The 24,431-nt window shown below is 43.8% G+C and overlaps 1 protein-coding gene across 1 annotated transcript in view; it reads right to left on the bottom strand.

The window, feature by feature from the left end:
- Positions 1–24,431, bottom strand: part of RPS6KA5 (ribosomal protein S6 kinase A5) — a 150,448-nt gene that overhangs the window by 27,719 nt on the left and 98,298 nt on the right. Inside the window, exons 4-7 of the mRNA XM_075530905.1 lie at positions 21,705–21,820; positions 18,439–18,546; positions 6,630–6,713; positions 3,387–3,490 (exon numbers count right to left, since the gene is read on the bottom strand). Of these exons, the coding sequence (XP_075387020.1) occupies positions 3,387–3,490; positions 6,630–6,713; positions 18,439–18,546; positions 21,705–21,820 (412 nt within the window). The remainder of the gene's footprint in view (positions 1–3,386; positions 3,491–6,629; positions 6,714–18,438; positions 18,547–21,704; positions 21,821–24,431) is intronic.

The following is a 24,431-nucleotide window of genomic DNA, read 5'->3' as shown; positions in this document are numbered from 1 at the left end:
CTCCCTCGGAGCGGCTGCTGGTTTCAAACTGCTGCGTTTGCAGATTGCAGGGCTCCTGTGTCAGTGAAGGGGGAGTGCAAAGATCCACAGGCTGATGACAGGAAAGGACATCAAGGCACATGAGCGTTCCTCTCCCACCACACCCTTCCTGTCACGCTGCTGCAGCGTGAGTGTGTCATTCAGAAGAAGGTACCGGTGAGTAGCTCGTGTGACAAGCACCAACAGATGTGGGCTAACTGGTCCAAATCTGGTATGGATGTTTTACTGTATAGATTTCCACCCCAATTTTAAAAAGAAGAAACAAAGCAACAAATGGGATAAGTCAAGATGCTAGCCAGCCAATCAATCGATAGGGATGAAATATGAGATGGTCTTGATTTTGTATTTAGAAGGCATGATGTCTGCATTCATGTTTTCTAGCTTACCTCTCTGGGCTCTAATAGCGATTGCAATGGCGACCAAGACTTCCAGACAAACCCATGGTTAGGGAGTCTATTTTAAGAAAGTTACCAAGTAGCAATGCCAGTGGGAAATGCCCAGGGTTGAGCTTATCAGGCCACGCGACAGAGGTCTTTCAGGTCTGCTGATAAAGGTCGCTGTGAGTCAGCACCGACTCAATGGCAGTGAGTTCTTGGTCTAACTCCACTGCAGTTAACAAGAATAAGCATGGGCTAAACCTAGTGACCGCCTACGTCCAGTGTCACGACACTGAGGATGAGGTCACCTCCACGACTAGGCTCCAACACGTGCCCTCCACCGCATGAGCAGGCGCTCCGTGGCCTCCCCGGCGTGAGGGCTCTGAGGACTCCAGTTGCCACGGTGGGGACTTCCGCCGAGCAGAGACCTGAGAGTGGTCTTCCGTCAACCACTGACGAGACACTGAGTTCCACAGCGGGGACAAAGGGGATCCTGTCCACCTGGAAGCCATCCTCTGCCAGTCCAGCGCTGTTACAACTGGAGTGCTCTCAAGCTCTCTCTCGTTGTGGGGGGTGGGGGGGAATGAAGGGGGGCACAGTAGGCAGGATATGACATTCATTTCTTTTTAAAAAATCAAGTTACATACATCTCTGATTCGTCACTGACCACAGTTGCTAAGAAATCTGGTCTCTGTAATCTCTCACACTTCATGGTTCTTGCCTCCCATCCTGGATTGTAACAGAAAGCTGGGAAAGAGGGATGAGGTCTCTAGCCATCAGTCCTTCTGATCATGCTGAAGACCCTTACGGTCTAGGTCTCATGATCTGTTTAAGGACTGAACCGCAAGTCCCTCTACATCAGGCTTGGCCTCCAGGAATCAGACTATGGAGTTGGAAGCCGTCTACCACATGCATCTGTGTAGCCACTTGTGTAGGGGGTGGGGCCTGTCCACAGCACTGCAGGTGACTTGGAACCTTTTACAGGAGCAGTCAGTCACCTTCTCTTTGGGACATCTACGGAGTCACATAGCCATGACTTGCTCACTGCATCTGAAACATGAAGTCTACAAATGCTCCCCTGAAATGCAAATTCCAGGAATCAAAAGAAAACCACCTTTCCATATTTCTGAGAGCTGATTATAGCAAAACCAAAACAAAATTAACACTGCAAAACTAACAAGCGGGTAGTCCTATATTCAAATATTCATACCATAGTTCATCAATCTAAGATCCCACTGATTCTAAGAGACATCAGGACTCTATGGACCATGCGAAAGGAAAACTCTCAGTTAAACTACTGACGCCATGCAAGACTCAGAATGTCCGACTTGCATTTACATGAAGTCACCTCTTGTAGATTTACCTGCGTCTCTACCATCAGCGGGACGAAGCCCGGCTGCCCGGTGCCTGTGCCTTTTGTGTCAACAGTACTATGTGCTTGGGTTTCGGTGCTCAAGTAGGTGTAACACCTTCCCATGCAGCGGGGACCTGACCTGCACCCTGACAGACAGCGAAAGCTAGAGGGAAAGACCCAAGATAAGCAGTACAAATGGAATACCAACGCCCAGAAAAGCCACAGGGCAATCATTCAAATCATCACGTTGGCAATTCCATTCTTGCCCAGGAAATCTGACACAAAAATGCTCGCCCCTCCCAGGGATGGCATTCACACAGCGAGAAGACGACCGCGAGGACACTGCTCAAGTGACCCCACCCGGGTGAGAGCTGGACTCGCCGGTGGTCTTGGCCTACGCGGCATGCGGTGGCGGTGGTCAAGAACCAGCATTATGCGGGTCTTAGGTTACCAGCAGCAAACAGGAGGTAAGCTGGTAAAGTGGATGATACATTATTTTGAAACATTAAAATATTTTTTTAATTAGGCCGAGTTCAGGGAAGATCATCATGATTAAGGAACTGAAGAATTCGCTGATGAGAAAAACCTCTGCTGATTAAGACATGTGAGGACAAGATAATGACAGTCATCTGAGCGGTGTGTGCTCTAAGATTTTAGAAGATCTTACACTAGGAAAGATAATCAGAGTGATTACCTCGCAAGGAAAAAGTAAAGCAGGGTAATTCAGTGATTACACTCTCTGTAGATTTCATTTACAAACATGGACTCACAGGTTAACTCCAAGCTTTACACAAAATTATTCACCATGTGCCCAAAACAATAATAAATTCACAAAACAGTCTTTTTTTAATTCCTGAAAAATCTACTGGCTCTAGTTTTTCAGAGTTCAGGCCATCTGATTCGCAGGCTCTCTGAAGGTCGGACATGTCTGGTCTATTGTTCTCTAAAGGTTGGACCAGGGCGCTGCTGTCTCAGCTAGTTCTCTGTCTCAGCCGGCAAGGCTCACTTCCTGTGAAACATCCCTGAGGATAAGCCACATGGACCTACGCTGATGCAGCCCTGGGTGCTGGAGAAGCTGCGTGGAGACCACTGCCAGCGCTGAGATGCTTACACGCTCAATGATTTGGATTTCCTCCTGCACTTGGCGTCATTGCGTGTGTTTTGTGAGATTAAGGACGACTTTGTAGATCGGTGTTGGACATGTGGGCTAATGTTGGACTTATAGGCTTGGACAGCACTGGGTTGGGATGCTTTCTTAATGTACACTTACCCTTTATATGAAACTCTCTAATAAAATACGAGTGTCCACGAATTTTGTTTCTCTAAATCTATCCAGACTAACTCATACTAGGTGTAAGACAACATGAAAGGTGTTTAATACATGACTGATTATACACGCACAATACAAGCGAGTATTATGACGCTTACTATGAAACTAAGTTTAAATTCGTCACACCAAATATAAAGAAATATAAGAGTAACAGTATGAGAGTAGCAAGTGGAAATTTACAACTTAAACATCATTTTGTCTGAGTTATTTTCTCATGAGTCTAACTGCAGTCATCTGACGAGCTTCGTTGTGCAGCCAACTCCTGTCTTGTTCTGTTCACACTTACCTAGAGATCTCAGCCTGGGAGTTTTTCTCGCCGTCGACAGTGAAGGGAGATGCTCCCGTTAGTAATTCATACATCAGAACACCTAGACTCCACCAGTCAACTGCCTACAAGACAATGATAATTCCACTGTATAGCATCATCAACTAAAATACCTTTTATAAGAAGGGGTGAAAAATCAAACCAGATACTTGGAAAATACTCTAACAGAAGTTACAGCTTTCTAGGCAAGGAGGGCTAAATTAGTACATGCAAGAAAGACATGTCCAACCCCCATCAAACTCACTGCTCCAGTCGGTCCCGATGTACGGGACTTAGCCAGGATCTCTAGCACAGGACTGGAACAGTGAGCAGTCGGTCGGCAGCTGGCCCCCTCCAGCTACTGGACCCGAGCAAAGCCCTGGTGGTTTCTGCTCCCGTAGCAATCCCTCCCTAGGAAGCCCTGCGGACACTGCCCTCTAGGTGTGAATCAGAATCCACCCCACAGCGCACACCCCTCCATGCACACAACAACAATCTGATTTGATTAACTCAAAGTCACTAGACTCCCCCATGTACACGAAAGAACTTTATTGATGAACTCTATCCTTGACCTCACGCCTGCAGAAATTCCATGAGTAATAGTACAGATTTTCCTACCTAAAAATGGGTTCCAACAGATCTTAAAGGCAATTTTCCCGTTGTAACAATTATACATGAATGCCCATCCAATTCTTCCAAACGCTCCAAGAATCAATACAACTACAAAACAGACGCGTTCAGCCTCCCACTGCTCTACTGCTACAAGCAGGAGCCCAGGGGCCCAGTGGCTAAAGCACCTGGCTGCTACTTGGAAAGCCAGCGGTTCAAGCTTGGAACTCACTGGTCGCTCAGGCCGAGAGTGGACATTAAAGAAACACAGCCAGCCCCACTGTGGACGAGTCCATTCCGCTTTGCAGGAAGATCTGCAGCTCTGGAGACCCAATGGGGTGGTTCTGCTCTGTCCCACAGTGTTGCCACGAGCCGGGGTCAGCTTGACAACAGTGTGGGGTGAAGGGGATTTACTCAAGCAGCTTTCCTGCGAGGTGAGGCAGAATCCTTGGTATGCTTGCTGTTGGATTTGATCTTAAACTAGCACAGATCTGCAATTCGACTGTGAGCCAACCTTGTGGACATGTGGGAAGAAAGGGTCTTCTGAGAAATGACTGCTCTCTGGACTGTGGGAAGGGGCGAAGGACAAGGAAAGACGACGAGCCAAGAAGAGCCAGATTCCTTATCTGGAGAAAGTTATTAAGAAAGTAGAAATGCTCAGGAAAACTTGAGCCAGTCTGTACCCTTTCACAAAGGAGGGGGAAAGAAAAACACCATGAGTTCTTTTTGAAAGCAGGTTTGCTTCGAAAGCCTCTCCCACCACCTTTCCTTTGCACACACCAGGGGAAGGGGGCGGGAGAGAGAGAGTTCTTAGAGGGCTCGGGAAAATAAACAAGACTATCTTGAATATGTCGTTGTTGTTAGGCCCCATTGAGTCGGTCCTGAGCCATAGTGACTGTAGACACAACCCAACGCAGCACGGCCCGGTCCTGTGCCATCCTCACATGTATCCCTCCGCTTGAGCCAAATAGCACAGCCATGGTGTCAACCCCTCTCCTCGAGGCCCTTCCTCTCCTTCGCTGCCCCTCCACCTCACTGTGATAGTTACTGTGCATAATTCTAGGTCCACTTGAAGATATGAGTGTAGGGTGGAGTCTAGCCTGTCAATCAGGAGCCTCCCTGTGGGCATGGCCTTCTCAGAAGGAGGGCCCTGGCAATCTCCTCTTTCTACCTTCACCTTCTTGCTGGCTCAACCCTTCTTGCTCTCGGAGCTCTGAGATGAGTCCACCCCCATTGGAACCACATGCCCTGCACCCACCAAGTGGTGAAAGTTCTAAATTGTGCATCTTTGCTTGTGATTGCGTGAGTCTCAAGAAGGACGTGAGATGAGTCTCAGACGTCGGGACTGGAATTGGACTGGGCCAGGCTGTTTTCTTGATACGTAGCTCTTACACACACACACACACACACACACACACACACACACACACACACACACACACACACACGGTCACTGGAGCGGCTCCTTCCATCAACCCAGCCTCCCGCAGGGGGCCGCGAGGTTGGGCTCCTACTCATGGCGACTTCTCAGGTGCAGACTGGAACTGCTTCCTACAGATTTCACGGCTGCGACCTTCTGCAAACGGACCCTGCCCTGTCTTTCCAAAGCCTTCGGTGGGTTCCAACCACCAACTTCTTGGCTGGTGATCATGTGACTCAGGTGTCAACTGAGGACCCCTTCCATCTGCGTTTGTTTACAGCAAGGGCAACCAGCACATTCAGAATGAGCCGCCTTGGTGAAGGTGGGACCAGTGGGCTCAGTTACGTGCCCAGCAAGACCTCTGTATTGTGAGTGGCACCACGTTTACTGGCTGCCATCCAGTCAATGTCCACTCACAGCGCCCTCCTAAGGCTTTCCAAGACTGAGTACAAAGCCCCGTCTGTTTCCAGAGGAGCCGCGGGTGGTTTTGAACTGCTGGCTCACAGCCCGACGTGTGACCACTACATCACTAGGGCTCCTGTAAATGACATAGTGGTGTCCTAAAAGACCAAGGTCCCATGCATCAGAAAAAGGATGATCTTTTTTTTTTTTTAATGGAGTTACAATAGGTGCTTGGCTCAAGATCTGGGCTCTTTTAATAGAAAAAAAATATTTGCAGAATTGGTTAAGTTTGGTGTCTCCCTTTAACCAGAGTGTTATTCACATTATAAAATACACAAACCAAAAACTCGTCCCCAGTACTCCAGGCAAACTCACTGCCACCGAGATGATTCTGATTCACAGCAACAGCAGAGGGCAGAGTGGCAGGGTCCCTGTGGGTTTCTGAGGCTGATAATCTTCATAGGAGCAGAAAGCTTCCCCTTTCTCCCAAGGAGCGGCCAGTGGATTCAAACCACTGATTTGCAGTTAATAGCCAATGGGCATAGCCCAATACGTCACCAAGGCCCCATCCTTACCAACAGAACCTTATAAAAGAGAAAATAAAGAAGGTCCTTTCTACAATCTCTTTCCTATAAAATTTTGGTATGTTCAGGTAAGCAAAGCAAACGAATGAAAATAAAGAACCAACACTAGTTAGAGAACTCTGCTGAAGAGATGCTGTACCTCAGTCATTATTTAGGATCTTATCAAAAATCGTCAGGGGAAAGATGCAGAACCTCAAAAACGGACCATACCTTGTCGTGTCCTGAATCTCCTCCCCGGACAATGTCTGGCGCCATGTACTCAATAGTTCCACAAAAGGAGTACGCTCTTTCAGCCTTCAACAAACAAACAAACAAACAAGCAGAACACGGTTTGATTCAGGCCAGTGCAGGTGACCAAAGAGGAAAGACAGTGATACCAACTGCAGCTGGGATAACAAAGTCCTGCTGCATTCAGGCTACTACGACCCTCTCTTCTCCAGGACAGAGTCGGAGTGCTGGCTAAACGTTCATTTAGGAAGACTTCTCTCTGACGCTTGAACACCCTGCATCCACCCACCCCCCAACCACCATCTTTGCTCCCTATGCATTTTTTGGTTTGCGTATGTCAAGTAATAGTTTTAACAATTCCTTATCAATGCGAATAGCTCTAGGAGAGTTCGACGGCCACTGTCACATTTTAGCACAGATTGTTTGTTTCCATATGGGGAGACTGGGGAATCGCTGGGGATCTTGTTTGGACAAGGAACCCCGACAGTTAAGGAGAGTGAACAGGGAAACCCAAAGTGAAAAATGCACGGACATTTTCTTCTAGCCGATTTCTTGCCTCGGTTTGGCCAGACCGATGGAATGCTTCCTCATGACTAGCAAAACAGTCTTTGGGAAAAACAACAACAAAACACGTCTCTTAAAGACAGTCGTTTCTCTCTTGTAGAAATTAAAAAATACTAATAACCAAAAGGTCGGAAAGGCAAAGAAAGCCCTTGTTACTGCTAGGCGGCATCAAGCCAGTTCTGACTCTCAGGGTCCATACACCCAACAGATGCAAACGGCCTACAGAGAAATGTCTGAGGTGTACTCATTTTTAAACGACCACTTGTGTCATACCACGCAACACAACATACTAATGAGACTAAACATCTAAAGTTGTTGCAGAGATATACTGAATATGGAAAAAATAATTATTTAATCATACACATTTAGTGGCTATGCCTAAGACTTATACAAGTATTTTAATATCATTACATTATTTCACAAAACTATTTTAGAGGAAAGTATTTGATGAACATCGTCGTCGTCTTTACTGGCAGCTCCCCGAGAACTTAGCATTTCATTCACTGAGAAAGTTTTAACTATAAAGAGCGCTGCTGTAGCACGTTCTAGAAGTGGTAGAAGCTCCCTGCTTGAACTGTCTCCGCAGAGACCACGAATGCTTCAATCTGTAGAACGTTTTCTTTACTGTTGGCTGTCAGAGCAATGATAATAAAGAGCTAACAGAAATTAGATATCAAATGCCACTATCCTTTTGTATCATTTCAGTCACCATGTGCCACCTGTGTGGCACACTACTGAAAGGTTAATACAAAATAAAACCATTAACACAAGTTTATGCAAAAAAGCAATGAATACTTTTATAACATTTTGTTGGAATGCTGAGAAAATTAAAGAAGTGTTACACACCAATCACCTATTTAAGTTACCAAAATTGAAATAAAAAAAACACTAAATGTCCTAAAACTAAACAGTGTTTATGCTTTCTTTTTCAAATCATTTTAAAGGGGGTTCATACAACTCTTATCACAATCTATACAACCATACATTGTGTCAAGCACATTTGTACATTTGTTGCCATGATCCTTTTCGAAACATTTTCTTTCTACTTGAGCCCTTGGTATCAGCTCCTCATTTTTCCCTTCCCTCCCCTACCCTCTCTCCCCCATGAATCCTTGATATTTTTTTTGAATCCTTGATAATTTAGAAATTTTTTTCATGTCTTATACTGACTGATGTTTCCCTTTGAGGTAGTTTATTGTACCAACCTGGCTGATAAACACATGTGGGGTTAATTGAAGGGCAGAGGGATAAATGGCTCGGTGAACCTCGCCTTTTTAGTTCTCGGGACTCTTGCTTTGTGATGGTCGGACCAGAGTGCAGCTGCCTTAGCCAGTTCCCTGCTTCAGATGGCAAGGCTGACTTCCTGCAAGACATCCCTGAGGAGAAGCCACATGGACTTACCCCTGATGCAGCCCTGGGTGCTGGAGCACCCGTGTGGAGATCCCTGCCAGCGCTGAGATGTTTACACATTCACTGACTCGGCTTTCCTCCTGCAGTTGGCATCATTGCGACTTTGTGGATTGGTGTTGGACATATGGGTTAATGGATTAATGTTGGACTTGTGGGCTTGGGCAGCACTGGGTTGGGATGTTTTCTTGATGTGCATTTACCCTTTATATGAAACTCTCTCTTATACATATGAGTTTCTGTGGATTTGTTTCTCTAAAGTACCCAGACTAACCCACCCTTCCCTCAGTTTTCTGTTGTCCATCCCCCAGGGAGGGGATTATATGTAGATCATTGTGATCAGTTCCCTTTTTCTCCCCCTACCTTCCCTTTAACTTCCTGGTATGGCTTCTCTCAATATTGGTCCTGAGAGGTTTATCTGTCCTGGATTCCCTCTGTTTCCAGTTCTTATCTGTACCCATGTACATGCTCTGGTCTAGCCAAATTTGTAAAGTAGAATGGGGGTCATGATAGTGGGGCTTGGGGTGAGGAAACATTAAAGAACTAGAGGAAAGTTGTGTGTTTCATTGGTGCTATACTGCACTCTGACTGGCTTGTCTCCTCCCTGTCCAGTTGCCTACAGATGGGCTTTGGGTATCTACTCCACACTCCCCCTCATTCACAATGGTATGATTTTTTTTGTTCTTTGATACCTCATCCTATCAACCCCTCATGATCACACACGCTGGTGTGCTTCTTCCATGTGGGCTTCATTGCTTCTCAGATAGATGGTGCTTCAAGCCTTTAAGCCCCTAGACACTTATCTTTTGATAGCTGGGTACCATCAGCTTTCTTCACCACATTTGTTTATACACCCACTTTGTCTTCGTCGATCGTGTCGGGAAGGTGAGCATCACGGAATGCCAGGTTAATAAAACAAAGTGTTCTTGTGTTGAGGGAGTGCTTGAGTAGAGGCCCAATGCCCTCAATAGTGTTTTTAAATACTCTACTATTTACTATGTTTAGCCTTTTTTGGTGGGACATCATGCAATAATCATTGCTTTGCTGAAATACAGAAACATAAAAATGAATAACTTACAGTATTTAATATTACCTTAAAACCCCTCTGAAACAGTACTCTTTAATTATCAGCTATCTAGTTGGCCTACAGCAATGGTAAAGGATCTACTATCTGATTATTCTGTGGATAATATCCCAGGTCTGGCAACAATGAGCCTGTGAGATAAGACGGTAAAGGTGTCGCCTTGGCTGGTCATGGTTCTCAGTGGCTTGGCAGTTCTGTAATGATGTAATTTGTCAGTTTGAATAACAACTTGGTCTTTGGAACCTGACCATACTGTTATATCAAAACTTGATTTAGAATACACATTCATTTCTTACTTATCTTACTTACTTGTTAACAAGATGTTAAAAGGTCAGGATGAAGTCAGTTACCATCTACTATTGTTATGGTCCATGATTTTTTTGTTTAAAATTCCTGTACAGTAGTGTTTCTCCAAGAGAAGGCAATAAACCTATTCACGTCCATACTATTTCATCACCAATGCTACCTATGATTCAAGCAACCATAGAGGTATCAGCTTTATGAATGAGAATTTGCTTGGATATTGAAAGAGCAAAAGCAGCCTGTGTATGTCATCCTAGCAGATGATATGGAGACGTCACAGCTTCAGTGATCAGTTGTTTAAGAATAATGCACTCTTCCTTAGAGAGGAGGGAATCACACTGGAGGGAAAGCGGGTTTCTTGGTAAACAGAATTCCAAATAAGAAAGCAACAGCTAATCTCTTGTCTCTCCCTCAGTAAATACTTAATTGACTGAGTTCTAGCCCTTATTTGCCAACCTGTTGTTCGCATCTACCTGCTAATGATAAACTCATGAGTTATATATACACAATAATAATTGAAAGTGGGGCTCTTTTCCCTGCCTGCTTCCAAAGAGGTTCCTAGTTTGGGGAAATTTTCCTCATCACTAATACCTAGAAATGTCTGGTTTTAAAAGGAATTAGAAAATATTGCATTGCTATCCCACCAAAACTACGCAAACTAAGAAGAAAGGGGAGCCTCCTACCCCCCAAAATAAGGGGGACCCCCAAAACCTCAGCAGTGAGAGGAACACGTGGAGCCAGACAGGTAAGCATTAAATCTCATCCTCTGACTGCACAGAGAAGAGGAAGACGGGCTTTTGTAGGTGTTTGTAACCAGGAAACCTGAACTTTCTTGTGTGGGCAGAAGATGAGGCCCCCAAACTAGGGGGCACTGAAATCCTCACTCCTGTGTAAACCTGAGAACCTAGGAAAACCAAATTCTCAGAGAAAATGAAGACCAAACAATGAAATCACTAATACAGTTTTGGTTTTTGTCTGGACCCTAACATTAAACAAAACAAACAAATACGTATTTCCTTGTAAAAATCAAACCACAAACTTATGCCTCCTATAGACACAGGGTCTGAATTTTCCCTCTAATGGTTTGGGAAAGTAGAAACACTTATGTCAATAACATAATGCCCAAGGGGTACATCACAGACCTAGAGACATTGCTACAACTTAGCTACCAAGGATTTTCACAGAAATGGTCTGAAGCCTCAAATTTACCAAATGAATGACTTTTCTAAATGAATAAACTGGACTTAGTACACATGCAAAGAGAAGAATTACTTGTAATATTAGAACAATTTATGAAAGACTAGAAACTACTGCCACTGGGTCAATTTCAGCTCATAGTGATGCCAGAAAATAAGCAATAAAAGATAAAAGGGGTGTGTGTGGCTGGGGGGGGGGGGGAACTCTAAGAGTACAGAAATATGGGGAAAAAATTTTAAATGTGACAAAGAGCTAAACAGAACTTTATAAATAAAAAGAGCAATTAAAAAGAAACCAACAGAAACTCAGTGAACAGATCAAGTAGCTGATTAGATACAGCTAAAGGGAGCATTAGTAAAACAGAAGATATGTGTGAGAAAATCACCCCAAATGTTACAAGATTCTCAAGAAGAATAAATAAAGTATAACCACGGGCAGTCAAGTTCTGTTTCACTTACATGACTGGTGGTACAGGGTGCTACCCTTACAAACATTATTGGCTTTAGTATTATATATGTCATATATTTGTTTTGTATGCTTCATTTTATGACAAAAAGGTGTATTTACATAGTTCCGATCTAGACTAATTACAAATGAATAATCAGGTCAAAATAACAGCATTTTAACACCAAGACATAGTTCACTCCTCAGTGAAAAAAAGAAATCTACAGGATATATGTGAGAAATACAGAAACTGAACTTGGAACAAGAAGCAAGAGTTACAAAGCAAGGGGGGGGGGGCATAAAACCAAGTAAATGCAAGCAAATCTAAGCACATGCTGCATTTATTTAACAAAAATAAAACTTATTTTAGAAAGGCTAATTTTGGGGGAAATAACACACAGTAGGACTAAAATACTGAAAATAATTATGCTACTGAGATGAACGATTGAAGTTACAATCCTCCCGTGAGTCTATGTGATCACGACAATCAGAGAAAATGGTTCAATTTGGAGTCTGTTAAGCCATCATACATGTAGACATGTTCACAGCCATAGTCACTGAAATAAGAGCGGTCACATTTAACTTCCAAACCACGAAGGGAGAACGAAATAAAGAAATCTTAATAAAACAGAAGGCTGAAAAGGAAGGAAAATGAGAAGTGAAAAGTATGATAAAGAAAAACAGAAGGCAAGATCAGCAATATAAATAAAAATTTTATCAGTAATCAAAGTACACAGATTTAACTCACCAGTTAAAAGACAGAAACTCGCCGGATCAGAAACAAAATCCAGTTACATGCTATTTACACATTGGCAAGGAAAGACTGACAGTAAAGAGATGGAAAGAGACACATCAAAATATTCTGAAGAGTTCTAAAATATATAAAGCAAAATAAGAGAGATCCTCAAGGAGAAATCAACGTATCTACAATAACAGTAGGTATTTAAACATACCTCTCTTACAATCAGTAGATTAAGTAGGAAAAAGGCTAGTGAAGAGCCAGGAGATTTAACTGCTACCCATGAATGTGTACACAATTTTATATGCAACGATTGTAGAATGCAGTCTTTTCAGACATGCACAGGACATCTATAAAAACTAACCATGTACTAGGTCATTAAGCAAATATCTCAAATACTAAAGCATAAAAATCATATGTATTTTTCTCTCCAAACACAAAATAATCAAATTAAAACTCATTTACAAAAAGGTACTAAAAATCCCATGTACGTTAGGGTTAGGGTTAAAAAAAGGAAAGAAATTCCTATGTGTTTCAAATTTCAAAAGGAATTTTAAAATAACCCATAGCCCATAGAATAAATCACAATGAAAAAGCAGAGTATTAAACTAGCACTAAGCATAGCATGCGTCAGAATGTGTGGGGTAAAGCTACAGCTGTTTTTAGGGGGGGAACCATAGTTTCAAATGCTGCTTTGATTTAGAAAGGAAGATGAACTATTACTAACATAGATGTTTAACTCAAACTCTGAAAAGATGATAAGAGAAATGTACAGGAAGTAAATGGAAAGACACAACAAATAAAGACAACAAAGAAACAGAAAAGGAACTTAGGGCGCCTGACAAAAGCTGTTCCTCAGAAAAGACTACAAAACGGGCAAACCTCGGAGAAGACTTGTTAACGAAAAAGATAATTACAAATTAATGTTTAAAGAAAATATTAAACAATTTAAAAGGATGTACTACTACGCTCATAACTGAGATGAAAAATGACAATTCCATGAACCTCAGATTAAGGAAATGGAGAAGACAAAACAGCATTTTCCATAAAAATACAACTTACCAAAACTGACATTTAAAAAAAATTAATCCAGAAAGTGAAACGCTAGTTATTCACCAAAAAAGTGAAAAGGGAAAGAAAAAAAAAAGGTCTAGAATGTATTCAACCAAACTTTCAGAGGAAAAATTTATCTCTACAAATATAAATGATTCCAAGTTAAATTCATTTATATGCTTAAATCAAAACCTGTTAAATACAATGTTAAAAAGATCAGACTTTCAAATTAATTTACACAATTTCTTAAATAAAGTCTTAGCAAACAAAATTCAGCAATATATGAAAAGGATATGTTATATGAAGAAAAATTAACTCCAGGAATTCAAGGATGCTTTAACAATATGGGAAAAATTATAAATGTAATTTTCACAATTAGATAATTAAAGAGGAACTTTTGTTGCTTCAATACCCTCTTAAAAACTAATAATGTACTGAAATCTGTGTTAATAACGACTAGAAGAAAAACATGTTTACCTGTCAAAAACCTAAAGCAATTGTCATACTAAATGGCTAAACTTTAAACACAGATTCTTTTAAAGTCAGAGTGAAGGTAAGAATACATGAATATATGAATACACTCATCTATTTATAAAACTTGTATCTAGAGCAATAAAACTGAACCAAAACACGCAACTTCCAAATCCATGCAACATAAAAGGTACGGATGAGTACAGAAAGGAAAAAAAGCCATCCTCACTTGCAAATAGCCTATTTGTTTTAATATAGTCATTGACATGAAATATCCAGGTTAATCTATAAATCAGAATAAGAATCCCGCCAGACAAACAATCATGGGAGACTTCAGCAACAACAAAGGGCAGATACACACGAGAGCAAATACACATGGTACAAAGAGGCACCAACAAAGCAGGTAGTTGTGTGTAACCCCTAAAGCAGGGACACCTAGAAGGGTTACAGAACCCCAACACTTCCCGGAACTCCAGGAGATAGGGAAGTCTACATGTCCCTCCGTAGGAAAGGAGCGAATCCATTAGGAGACAGACTACTGCACAGCTCCTAAGATGAATGCAGCAGATCCTTTATTTATTATATGGATCCATTTGAAATTTTAAGTCAAATTTTCAAACACCAATTTGCAATATGACATGCCATCTGTACATCTTTAAAACTCACGAGCTTGACAGGCTCTTCTGTTTGTGAAGATGAGATGTTCAAACAAGATGAAGTCCCACCCTCCCCCCACTGTCGGCCTGCACCTGTGAAGCCCACTGTGGTTGGAGGGAAATATGGACGCAGGTTCACCCGCTACAGTTCCCATGCTCCCGAATCTCAGTGGGTTTTACTGCCCCTCTGCAGACATACTTTCATGCCCTACCCCTCCCTCCTTCCTCTTTTTCTAAGATGTCTTTTGTATCTTGTTCTCAAATCTCCCATGATCTCCTTTTCATGCCTCACTCGGGGAGAAAACAGAAGCTGCATGACTCTCTGTGAATAAGCGCCGACTGCCGCTTGCTGGACTGCACACACTCTGCGGCCAATCATGGGCCAGCTTCCCCCTCAGGGTCACGTCCACTGCACTCTTGATTACCCCCTGGAGGGGAGTGCGCGCCACGTTCTCCACACACCGTGATTCCAGCCCCCTCAGGATGCTTCCCACAAGCATGCGACACATTGCTATTTTCCCATCTTCAACCAGAGAGGAAAATCCAATCCCTCCTGCTCCTACGTAACAGAACCCAAACTTTCTGCCATCAGGAAGTTAAAGGGGTTCTGTGGAACAGGTACCTGGTTGTCCCTAGTCCACAGGTCAGGAATGAAAGGTCTGTTCTGTTCTCTGGGAGAAGAGACACACACTCACACACACACACACACACACACACGGCTACAACACAGGTGTCAATATCCGACTGCCGTGCAATGTTGAAGCAGAGAAAAAAATGGAGCTGAGAGAACCACACTTTGACTGGTTTAACATTTAACTCCTACTGTTTTAACATTTCCACTCCATAGTTACCTTACAAAAGCTAAAATGAACCTAGAGAGGAGTCAATGATTTTGGCAAAAGCCTGGTGGGACTTATAAACAAAGACAGAGTAGGTTCTTAGGTGTAAGTGCAGAAAAAAGCAGTCACGAGTATGTGTCACCTCAAATCCATCAGGGAAGGAGAGCACGGGGCGAGGAGGATCTGATTCCCCAGACAAACACGCTCGATGCACATTGAAAGTCACCGCGGCATCCTGAGACATGCACCATGCACCTTCCAATACAGACATGACACAAATAGAGCCGTATCATCAGAACTTGCAAGGGACATTTTAATTAGACAAAGATGTAATTTAAAACTACTCAACAATAAAGGGGGAGCATTTTAATTTTCCTTATAGCAATCGGACATCTGAGCAGAACCCCTTACAAGTAGCAATCGACATTTATATGTAAGAGGCACTTCGACTCTATCCCATACGGTTGCCTTGACGGCAAGTGGATCCACATAGAGTGTTATACCAATTCCAAAATGTGCACCCCATTGCCACTGAGCTGATTCGACTCCCAGTGACCCTCTGCCTTCACCCAACAATCCTACAAATTATCTGATGACGATCATCATCTTAATTTTACAGATGAACATACTAAGATTCAGATGGGGTGTTAAGTGACTACGTGACTTGTCTAATTTTACCCAACTAGGAAAAAAAAGATGGACAAATGAATAAAAAACATGTTTCTACTTTTAAATGCTTTTTCTGTGTTCAAAAGCATTAATCAATGAATAACATTAATCGAACTGAACAAACATTAAAATCTGTTTCTGGAAAATAAAAGTCACAAATCCATCCACCCCTTCCTGGTAAGTACAGCTCCTCAATCAGTGGGTACAATAACTGACACAGCTAGCTCTGTGTTACCATGCGTCAAATCTATTCTTGTGCTTGTCTTTAAATTCAGGTGGGATGGTATCCAAGTTTACCCTTTGGCTCTTGCGGAATTGTTCTAATTTTCATAGCTTCAACTTGAACTTGCATGTGGGCAATCGATGGTCTGTTGAACAGTTGCCTCTGGCTTCCTCTTGACTGAGGATACTGATGAGCTTCTCCATTTTCTCTTTCCACAGATAACAGTCGGTTTGATTCCTGTGTGGTCCACACCGTGAAGTCCATGTGTGTAGTTATAGATTACAGGGTTGAAAAAAATGTTTCCAATGACGAAGTCAGTCATCTTACGGAATAATTTTAATCTAGATCCTTGATCAAATGTAAGTGTTGGGAGTGCTTAGCATGTCAAAGGAATTGGAAGATGCTGCCTGGCCAGTGGAATGGAAGAGGTCCCTATCCGTGCCCACTCCCAAACCGAAAAAGACGGAGGGGCCATCATAAGAAGGTTATTAAACATCATTAATAACACATGCTAGCAAATTTTAAAATTCCCAGGAATTAACTGGGAAATTGACAGATGTTTAAGCTGGCTTCAGGAGGGGACGTGGGACAAGGGATGTCATCAATGTTGTCAGATGGATCTTGGTCAAAGGCAGAGAAAACCAGCAAGATGTTCACCCGTTTTTATTGGTTATAAAAAGGCATGCTACTGTGTGAGTTATGACCAATTAACGATGACATAATGACGAATGGGGATTCTAGAAGACTTCACTGGAAATCTGTACACAGATCAAGACGCAGTCACTGACAGGACAAGGGGAATCTGCTTGGCAGAACTGGAAGAGGTATATGGCAGGACTATATCCTTAGACTAAATCTCTGTGCTGCACAACAGCCCGAGAAAGCAAGCTGCATGAAGAACATGACGTCAGGGCAGGAGGATCATTAACGAACTGCAATATGCAGATGACACGGTCATGCTTGCCAAAAACAAAGATGAATTGAAGCACGTACTGATGAAGGTTAGAAACTCTGGTTTAAGGCTGAAGGTGAAGAAAGTGAGCAGAAGCTGCAGATGTCAGTAATTTCATCCTACTCAGACCAACAGTGTGCAACGCAACCAACAGTCAAGAAACCAAATGACACCGCACTGGGCCAATCTGCTGCAAGAGAGCTTTCTGAAGTTTCAGAGACGGGGCGTTCTTCAGTGTCCTAAGGTCTCAGTGGATAAAGAAGAGGTTGGAGAGGCAAGAAGGGAGTTAGAAGTTAAGTTGGAAATCAGGGAAGAAGGAAAAAATGTGCAATGGGATGGAGAAAAATGGAAGCCTGTCCCAGGAAAATGACATTCTGATGTAAGTGAATTGTGCTGGAATGTCGAAACAGAAAGTTAAGTAAAACAGAAATAACTTCAATGAAAGAGAAGGCAGAAAATCCGGCTAGTACAGAAAATGCAAAGGCTTCCAAATGAAAACATGCACACTAGCTACTAAATTTTAGTCCCTTTTGGACAAGATTATTACAGAATTAATCGAGTAGACCCTGCCACTCTAGCCGCATGAACCCATCACGTCCTACTTTATAATTACACTCTGTGCTCAGTCTGTGAACCATTATTCCAGCCACAATTCTCCTACAGAATCTCAAACCCTCAAAACTCACTGTCATTGAGCTGATGCTGACTCACCATGACTGAGCAGGAGAGAGTAGAAGTGGTCCTGTGGGTTGCCAAGACTAAATCTTAAGGGAGCAGAAAGTCTCCGTTTTCTTCCGTGGGGTGACTGGTGGTTTTGAACTGCTCACCTTGCGGATAGCAGGCCAACTCAAAAGACTCCAAAGGCTCATTTAAATGTTTCTGATATACTTAATGTAGTTCATGGGAAGGTTAAAAACACTTTAATTGGGGAAATCACACATACACATCAAAGGTTTACTGCAATTTTAACAGACTTGTTCCTCAGTAACTTTAAAGGAATAAGACATTGTAGTGCCCCCCCGCCCCCGCCCCCCCCCCATGCCAAAATGCTCCTCTGGGCAAACTTGGGCACTCCAAGCAGCACGAGTCCATGAAATGCCTATTGGAAGGTTCAGTTTGTCATCATTGTCTACATGCTGTTGTTACTGACTTCCAGTGATGACTTGCTTCAAATGAAAATGCATACTCACTTCATCAGCCACAAACTCCTTACTCAGACCAAAATCTGTCAGCACCACATGGCCATTAGAATCAAGGAGAATATTCTCAAGCTTAATGTCCCGGTATATAATCCCCAACTGTAAAAACAAACAAATATGCAGTTTAAAAGAACAATATCCAAAAAGTTCATTAGGACAGTCTTAAGTACCTTCATAAAAGCAAGGGTCCTCCTGTTGGGCGGTCCTAGGGTGTCTCTTCCCCATTGGCCAGGGCGACTGTAAGCCTCCCTCAGGCTGGCTGCTCCCTGGGGGCTTCCCCTGACCTCGCTCACTGTGCCCTTCTGTTCTATGCAATGAGGGGCTGGTCGACTGCCTAACCCCTGACTTCTGATGCTCACTGCCTTTGGCTCTCAACAGAGCTCATCTTCACTCCACCTGGTGTTCACGTGCTTCTTAGCCCACCCACGTCTGTAGCTTCCTCGTGGCTCAGAGGGCTTGCTTGACTCCTAAGATCCCTGACTGACATCGCCCTGCAACTCCTCTAGTTCCATTGCTCAAACCAGACCACAATCGATGCTCAAAGCGACCCTACAGGACAGAGTGGAAGTGCCCAGAAGTAGAGTACTCCACCACATTGCTCTTCCACGGAGCAACTGGTGGATTTGAACCGACAACCTTATGGTTAGCAGTCAAGTGCTTAACAGTGGTTCCACCATTGTACTTACTTATAAAGAGCTGATATGTTCTAGATATTTCCTGCTTTTCACTCCTTCAGCAAATTTATCAAGTAACTATATCAAGCACAGTACCATGCATCAAATAGGTAATTAATAAAGGAAAGGCTTCTTGAGAAACAAGCTTAAAAATAGCGAGATTGAAGATCAGAGGTCAATTTTAGCTGATCTTTAAAGCCAAATAAGCAAACTCAGCCATTAGGTTATCTATATCCCTCAATTTTGTTTTGCATGTTGTTCTATAGAAAAAAAAGTGTCAGTTATTTCCTCAGCTACATAGGTAGCTGTGCTCAGGTCAGAGAGTCCCATGTCTCGCAGTTTTAATTATGTCAGCATGAGGGGGTGTTTTTAACAGAGACCGCGCTTTCCTCAACATCAAGCACATGAAGAAGCAGGTCCTTGACACTGTTAGGACTGAGATAAAACACTACACTTCAGGGGTGCACTGGGCATTGTCCTGCAAAGACTCCAGAGTGTTAAAAGAAAGATCCACAGTGAAGAGAAGATTGACGTGGGGCAGCCAGTGCATCAGGGAATCAGTGATGTTTTATTTTCAACAAAGCAATCTCTTTGGGAAAGAGTTCAAGAATAAATCTTTATTTACTTCCAACTAAATTCCCATTTTTGTCTTCTCTTCTGAAGCTGGATCAAACTTAATATCGCTGGCTTGGTGTCTTACTAGCAGCATTTCCCATTTTAAAGTAGTAAGATTAAGGGAAACTTAGCTGAGATTTGATTTGTTTTATTGCACATATTCTATGCCAATTTCATTTACAGCCAGTATTTATTCTGCTTTCTGCTTCAATAACAATGGATGCTCTCGGATTTCCCTTAAATACACAGAGCTTTCACAGAGTAAATTTTACCTCGGCTGGCATACTGCATGGGGCTTTGCATTCTGTCTGTTATTTACTCTGAGATTTATGGTAATCTCACCATCATTTTTTATATTATAAAAAATGACACCAAGTCCTTTGCAGGATTAAAAATCCTTGGTCTCTTTAGCCTGTTCCTGGGTCTAATTTGCCTCAAGTAGCAAACCCCCATCGCCCACAGCAACAGCCAGAAGCCTCTGTTGAAGGGTGTCAGCATGTTCCGCTTGCACCGTACCCTGACCCCGCCCGTCTGTCTTCATTCTCTCTGGATCTTAGACCTCCCTTCACCCCATCTTAGGGTGCCTATTCTGGCGCCACCTCCCTCTACCCGCAGCACACTCTTCCTTCGTTTCTGGATGGAGCTCCCTGTTCTGGATCGCCGCCCTCTTCTTCTTCAACATCCACAGAGCCTGCTCTCAGAGCCAGGGCGCCCTGGTAGCTCAGTGGTTTCAAGTTGGGCTGCTAACCTTAAGGACAGCAATTCGAAACTACCAGCTGCTTCTCGGGAAAGTCAGTCTCGGAAACCCACAGGTGCAGCTCTGCCCTGTCCGAGAGGGTCGCTGAGTCAGCAAGGACTCGATGGCAGTCTGAGTTCTCAGAGCCACTCCCACCACCTTGCTCTTCTGCCCCTTGAACAGCTTCACTCTTTCTGGCCTTTCCCCTCCTTTCTTTGTGATGCCCCATGATCAGCATCTGAACCCCCTGACATCAGTAATCTGGTGAAGGGGTCTAAATAAGCCGAGGGCAGTGTCCACACGTCCCCGTGTGGTGTCCGTACTACCTCGCCTTACCTCTCGCACCAGCCCAGGCTACACCAGGACTGCCGTGTCCACACTAATGACTGCTCTTTAAGTAAATACAACACCCACAGGACAAGTCTCTCAGATGAGGATTAATATTTTACAATAACGTCTTTTTTTAAAAAGTGCTTAAGATGGTTTTATCATCTAAAACAGTGTCATACTGAAGTTTTGAGTAGCTGGTTCTGCTATAAATAACGGAGAGAGTGATGGAAAAGGGAGGGATAGTGGGAAAAGAAAGCCCAGGGAGGGAGGACAGGTGCTGGCCTCTTTCTAGCGGCTCATATTCAGAATCAGGAAACATACGCTGGAGACATTTAGGCAGCCGATGGCTATAGAGTAACCACCTCACTCACTCTCACTGCTACTGAGTCCATGCCCACTCAGAGTGACCCTCCAGGACAGGGTAGAACTGCCCCATGGGTTTCCGTGGCTGTACCGCTTCTTTCTCCCTGAGAGTGGCTGGTGGTTTCAGGCAGCTGACCTTGTGGGTAAACAGCCAAATGCGGAACCACTCGGAGTGACAATACAGAAAGCACAGATCAGGACTCGTGGTTTCATTATGAAGGCGGGCTTAAGAATCGAACGCTTTGGGTCCTATTGCTACTTCGTACTACCTAAGCATTAAGGATTTTTCATGAACTCTTTACAAAACTGAAGAAGAATCGCTCAGATTCATCCTTCTAAATCTGAAGCTCAGGAACTACAAAAAGAATGTAGATTTAAAATAGAGGGAAATATGAAATGCGGAGAATTGGCAGTCTTCTGCAAGGGGACATTCACACGGAGACAATGACACACACAACATCTGCCCTTTGTATCATGACTTTAGCTCATAGATCTCCCGGGGCTCCCACCACAGCAACCCCGAGGAGGAAGCCGCTTACCTTGTGCAGATGTTCCAGGGCAAGCACAATCTCTCCCACATAGATCTGCACCTCGTGCTCTGTGAAACGCTCTCTTTGGGAAAGATGAGTGAACAGTTCTCCACCATTTATATAATCTAAAAATGAAATATAGTTGGGCTTTTTTTGATGTCTATTCACCGACTAAAGGGGGTACTTCCTTTGAATCACTTTGGAGGAAGGAACCACAAGGTACTGAATTGCACAGATTGTGCGTTTCTGGTTGACTTGTTTTGAGTCTGTACAATGCAGCGCCATCGACAACGGACCACGAGATTCTCACTAGGACACCGTTTCATAAGTGAAGGATGACTGAGCCACGAGGAACTCCGTCTGCGTGACAGGCATTTCCATTCAGACAATTAATAAAGTCTGTGCATGTCTGGACACATTTCCCCAGACACAGCATGGCTGGAAACCTCTGCCATCACTGTCCAGTGCCTACGCAGGATGCAGAAGCATGAGCGGAACCCTAACCAGAGGCAAGACACCCAGCCTCCCCTCGGTGGTAGCTGCCTGCTACTGCTGCCTCTGTGCTGAACTCACAGCACCTGAAACCCAACGGCCCCTACTTCCCTGCCTGCTTGTCCCAGACGCAGGGATGAGAGGCGAGACAGAAAGACCCGAGGAAGAACTGGTTAACAAAAACAAAGAAGGAAGGAACATAACTACGCCGATAAGTGGTCCTAATAAAACATCCCTGGCTAACTGAGTAACTGAAAACTCATTACTGTAGGCAACAGCGACACAGACCCACGATGGAAATGGCTTAAAAGCATACCAGATATTAAACTTTACTGTCAAATAAATGTGGCTAAAACCGCTTAGCTATCTTCATCAGAAACAAATCCCTGCTAGGTTAGTACAGAAAAAAAAACACTTGACGTGGGGGAGAACTAATTTACTTTGGGTAAGCAGTCACACATGCCGTTCAAAGCTTTTTCTTTTCAAATAGGTGAAGCACGCGCACCCCAAGTTTATTCCCTTGCCAGCCACGTCTACCAGTTTGACAGAAGAATAAAGTGAAATCGCCACCAACTCAGGTGTTTTATTTTTATCTTGCCCGTGTAACTCGCGATTCCAAAAATCAGATGCGACCGAATCAAAGGACACACACAGCTGGCTCTTTGTTTTACAATGTTCTTTACAAGGACATGCCAGCAAAAAGCATTATTTCTCCTAGAGCGTCAGCGTTTTGCCCGGGGTTTTAATTATATCGGAGCACAAACCTAATTATTTAAAAGGTGTAAAGGAACACAGCATTCCTGCAAAGTAACAATGAATTCTTGCTCTACTTTTGGGTAGTTAGCTACTTTGGTCGAATGCTGGCGCTAAGTAAGCAGCGACGGTCATGCCCGCCAGCCGAGACAGAGGAACAGGCAGGCCCCATTGGGCAAACTCCTGACTCATCCGGATGAGTGCCCACTCTGTGACGTCTTCCTTGATGACCACTCTTGCCCCTCCCCCCTGCAATTCTTCGTAGGTGAGGCAGCTCTCGGTGAGACTCGGGTTTTTCCCTCCTGGCTGCATGTCGCACACTCAACACTTGCTCGGCAGGTGCTTCGTGAATTCATGAATGAATCCCATGTGAACATGTCAGGATAGATATTAAATGTTGTCGTCGTTAAGCACCATCCAGCCGGTTCTGACTCAGAGCCACCTTGTTCGCCACAGAAGGAAACATGCCCGGTCCTGTGCCGTCATCCTCTTGTTTCACTGACCACGGACTATGTGTCCCTTTGGGATTTACTGGCAAATTCCAAAGAGAGGAGCGGAGGCTTCCACCCACCCCTGCTAGCACGCAGGCCTGGTTTCCGAAGTCCATCATCCCTTCTTGACGTTGGCTGCTGTTCTCCCACAAGGGTGAGCTTTCCCTTCGCCCCCATCTATCACACTTCCTTGCTTTCTGGCACAACAAGATGTTCCTGTCTCATCTTGTACTTTTCTGGGCTTTATTTTAATACAAGCACCACTGATGGGTTGCTATCTGTCAGGGATTAGGTTTTACATCACAAGAAATCTCCCTTCTAAACACGTTTGTACACTCAGGCAGGCTGTGATTGGTAGGACGGATTGCTGCAACTGGATTGCCAAGTCAAAACACATGCACAAAGTCAATTTTGTTCACTGCTGCAGAGTTTTTATATAGACTTTCCTCCAAAAATGGCAGAACCATAACATCTCCAGCAACCATGCAAGAGTATCTTCGGCTTTTTTAATAAAGTTCTCACCAACTCTTGTTATGACTGACAGGCATTCATGTTTGCCCATGTGATCAGGCATTTCTAAAGAAATTTTAAGGTGCATGAGATAGTTAAAGTTTATTGTGCCAACCTGGCCATAAACACATGCGGAGGGATAAATGGCTCAGTGAGCCTCGCCTTTCTAGTTCTCAGGTCTCTTGCTTTGTGATGGTCAGACCAGGGTGTAGCTGCCTTTGCCAGTTGCCTGCTTCAGCTGCCAAGACTCACTTCCTCAAGACATCCCTGAGGAGAAGCCACATGGACCTACCCTGATGCAGCCCTGGGTGCTGGAGCAGCTGTGTGGAGACCCCTGCCAGTGCTGAGATGCTTACACATTCACTGACTCGGCTTTCCTCCTGCAGTTGGCGTCTTTGTGTGTATATTGTGAGATGGAGGAGGACTTTGTGGATCAGTGTCGGACACATGGGCTGACGTTGGATTTGAGGGTTTGCGCAGCACTGGGCTG

This window comes from Tenrec ecaudatus, chromosome 14 (assembly GCF_050624435.1).
Source record: "Tenrec ecaudatus isolate mTenEca1 chromosome 14, mTenEca1.hap1, whole genome shotgun sequence".
Classification (NCBI taxonomy): Eukaryota; Metazoa; Chordata; class Mammalia; order Afrosoricida; family Tenrecidae; genus Tenrec; species Tenrec ecaudatus.
The sequence above is the reverse complement of the archived record's forward strand: the minus strand, read 5'-3'. Positions and strand labels throughout refer to the sequence as shown.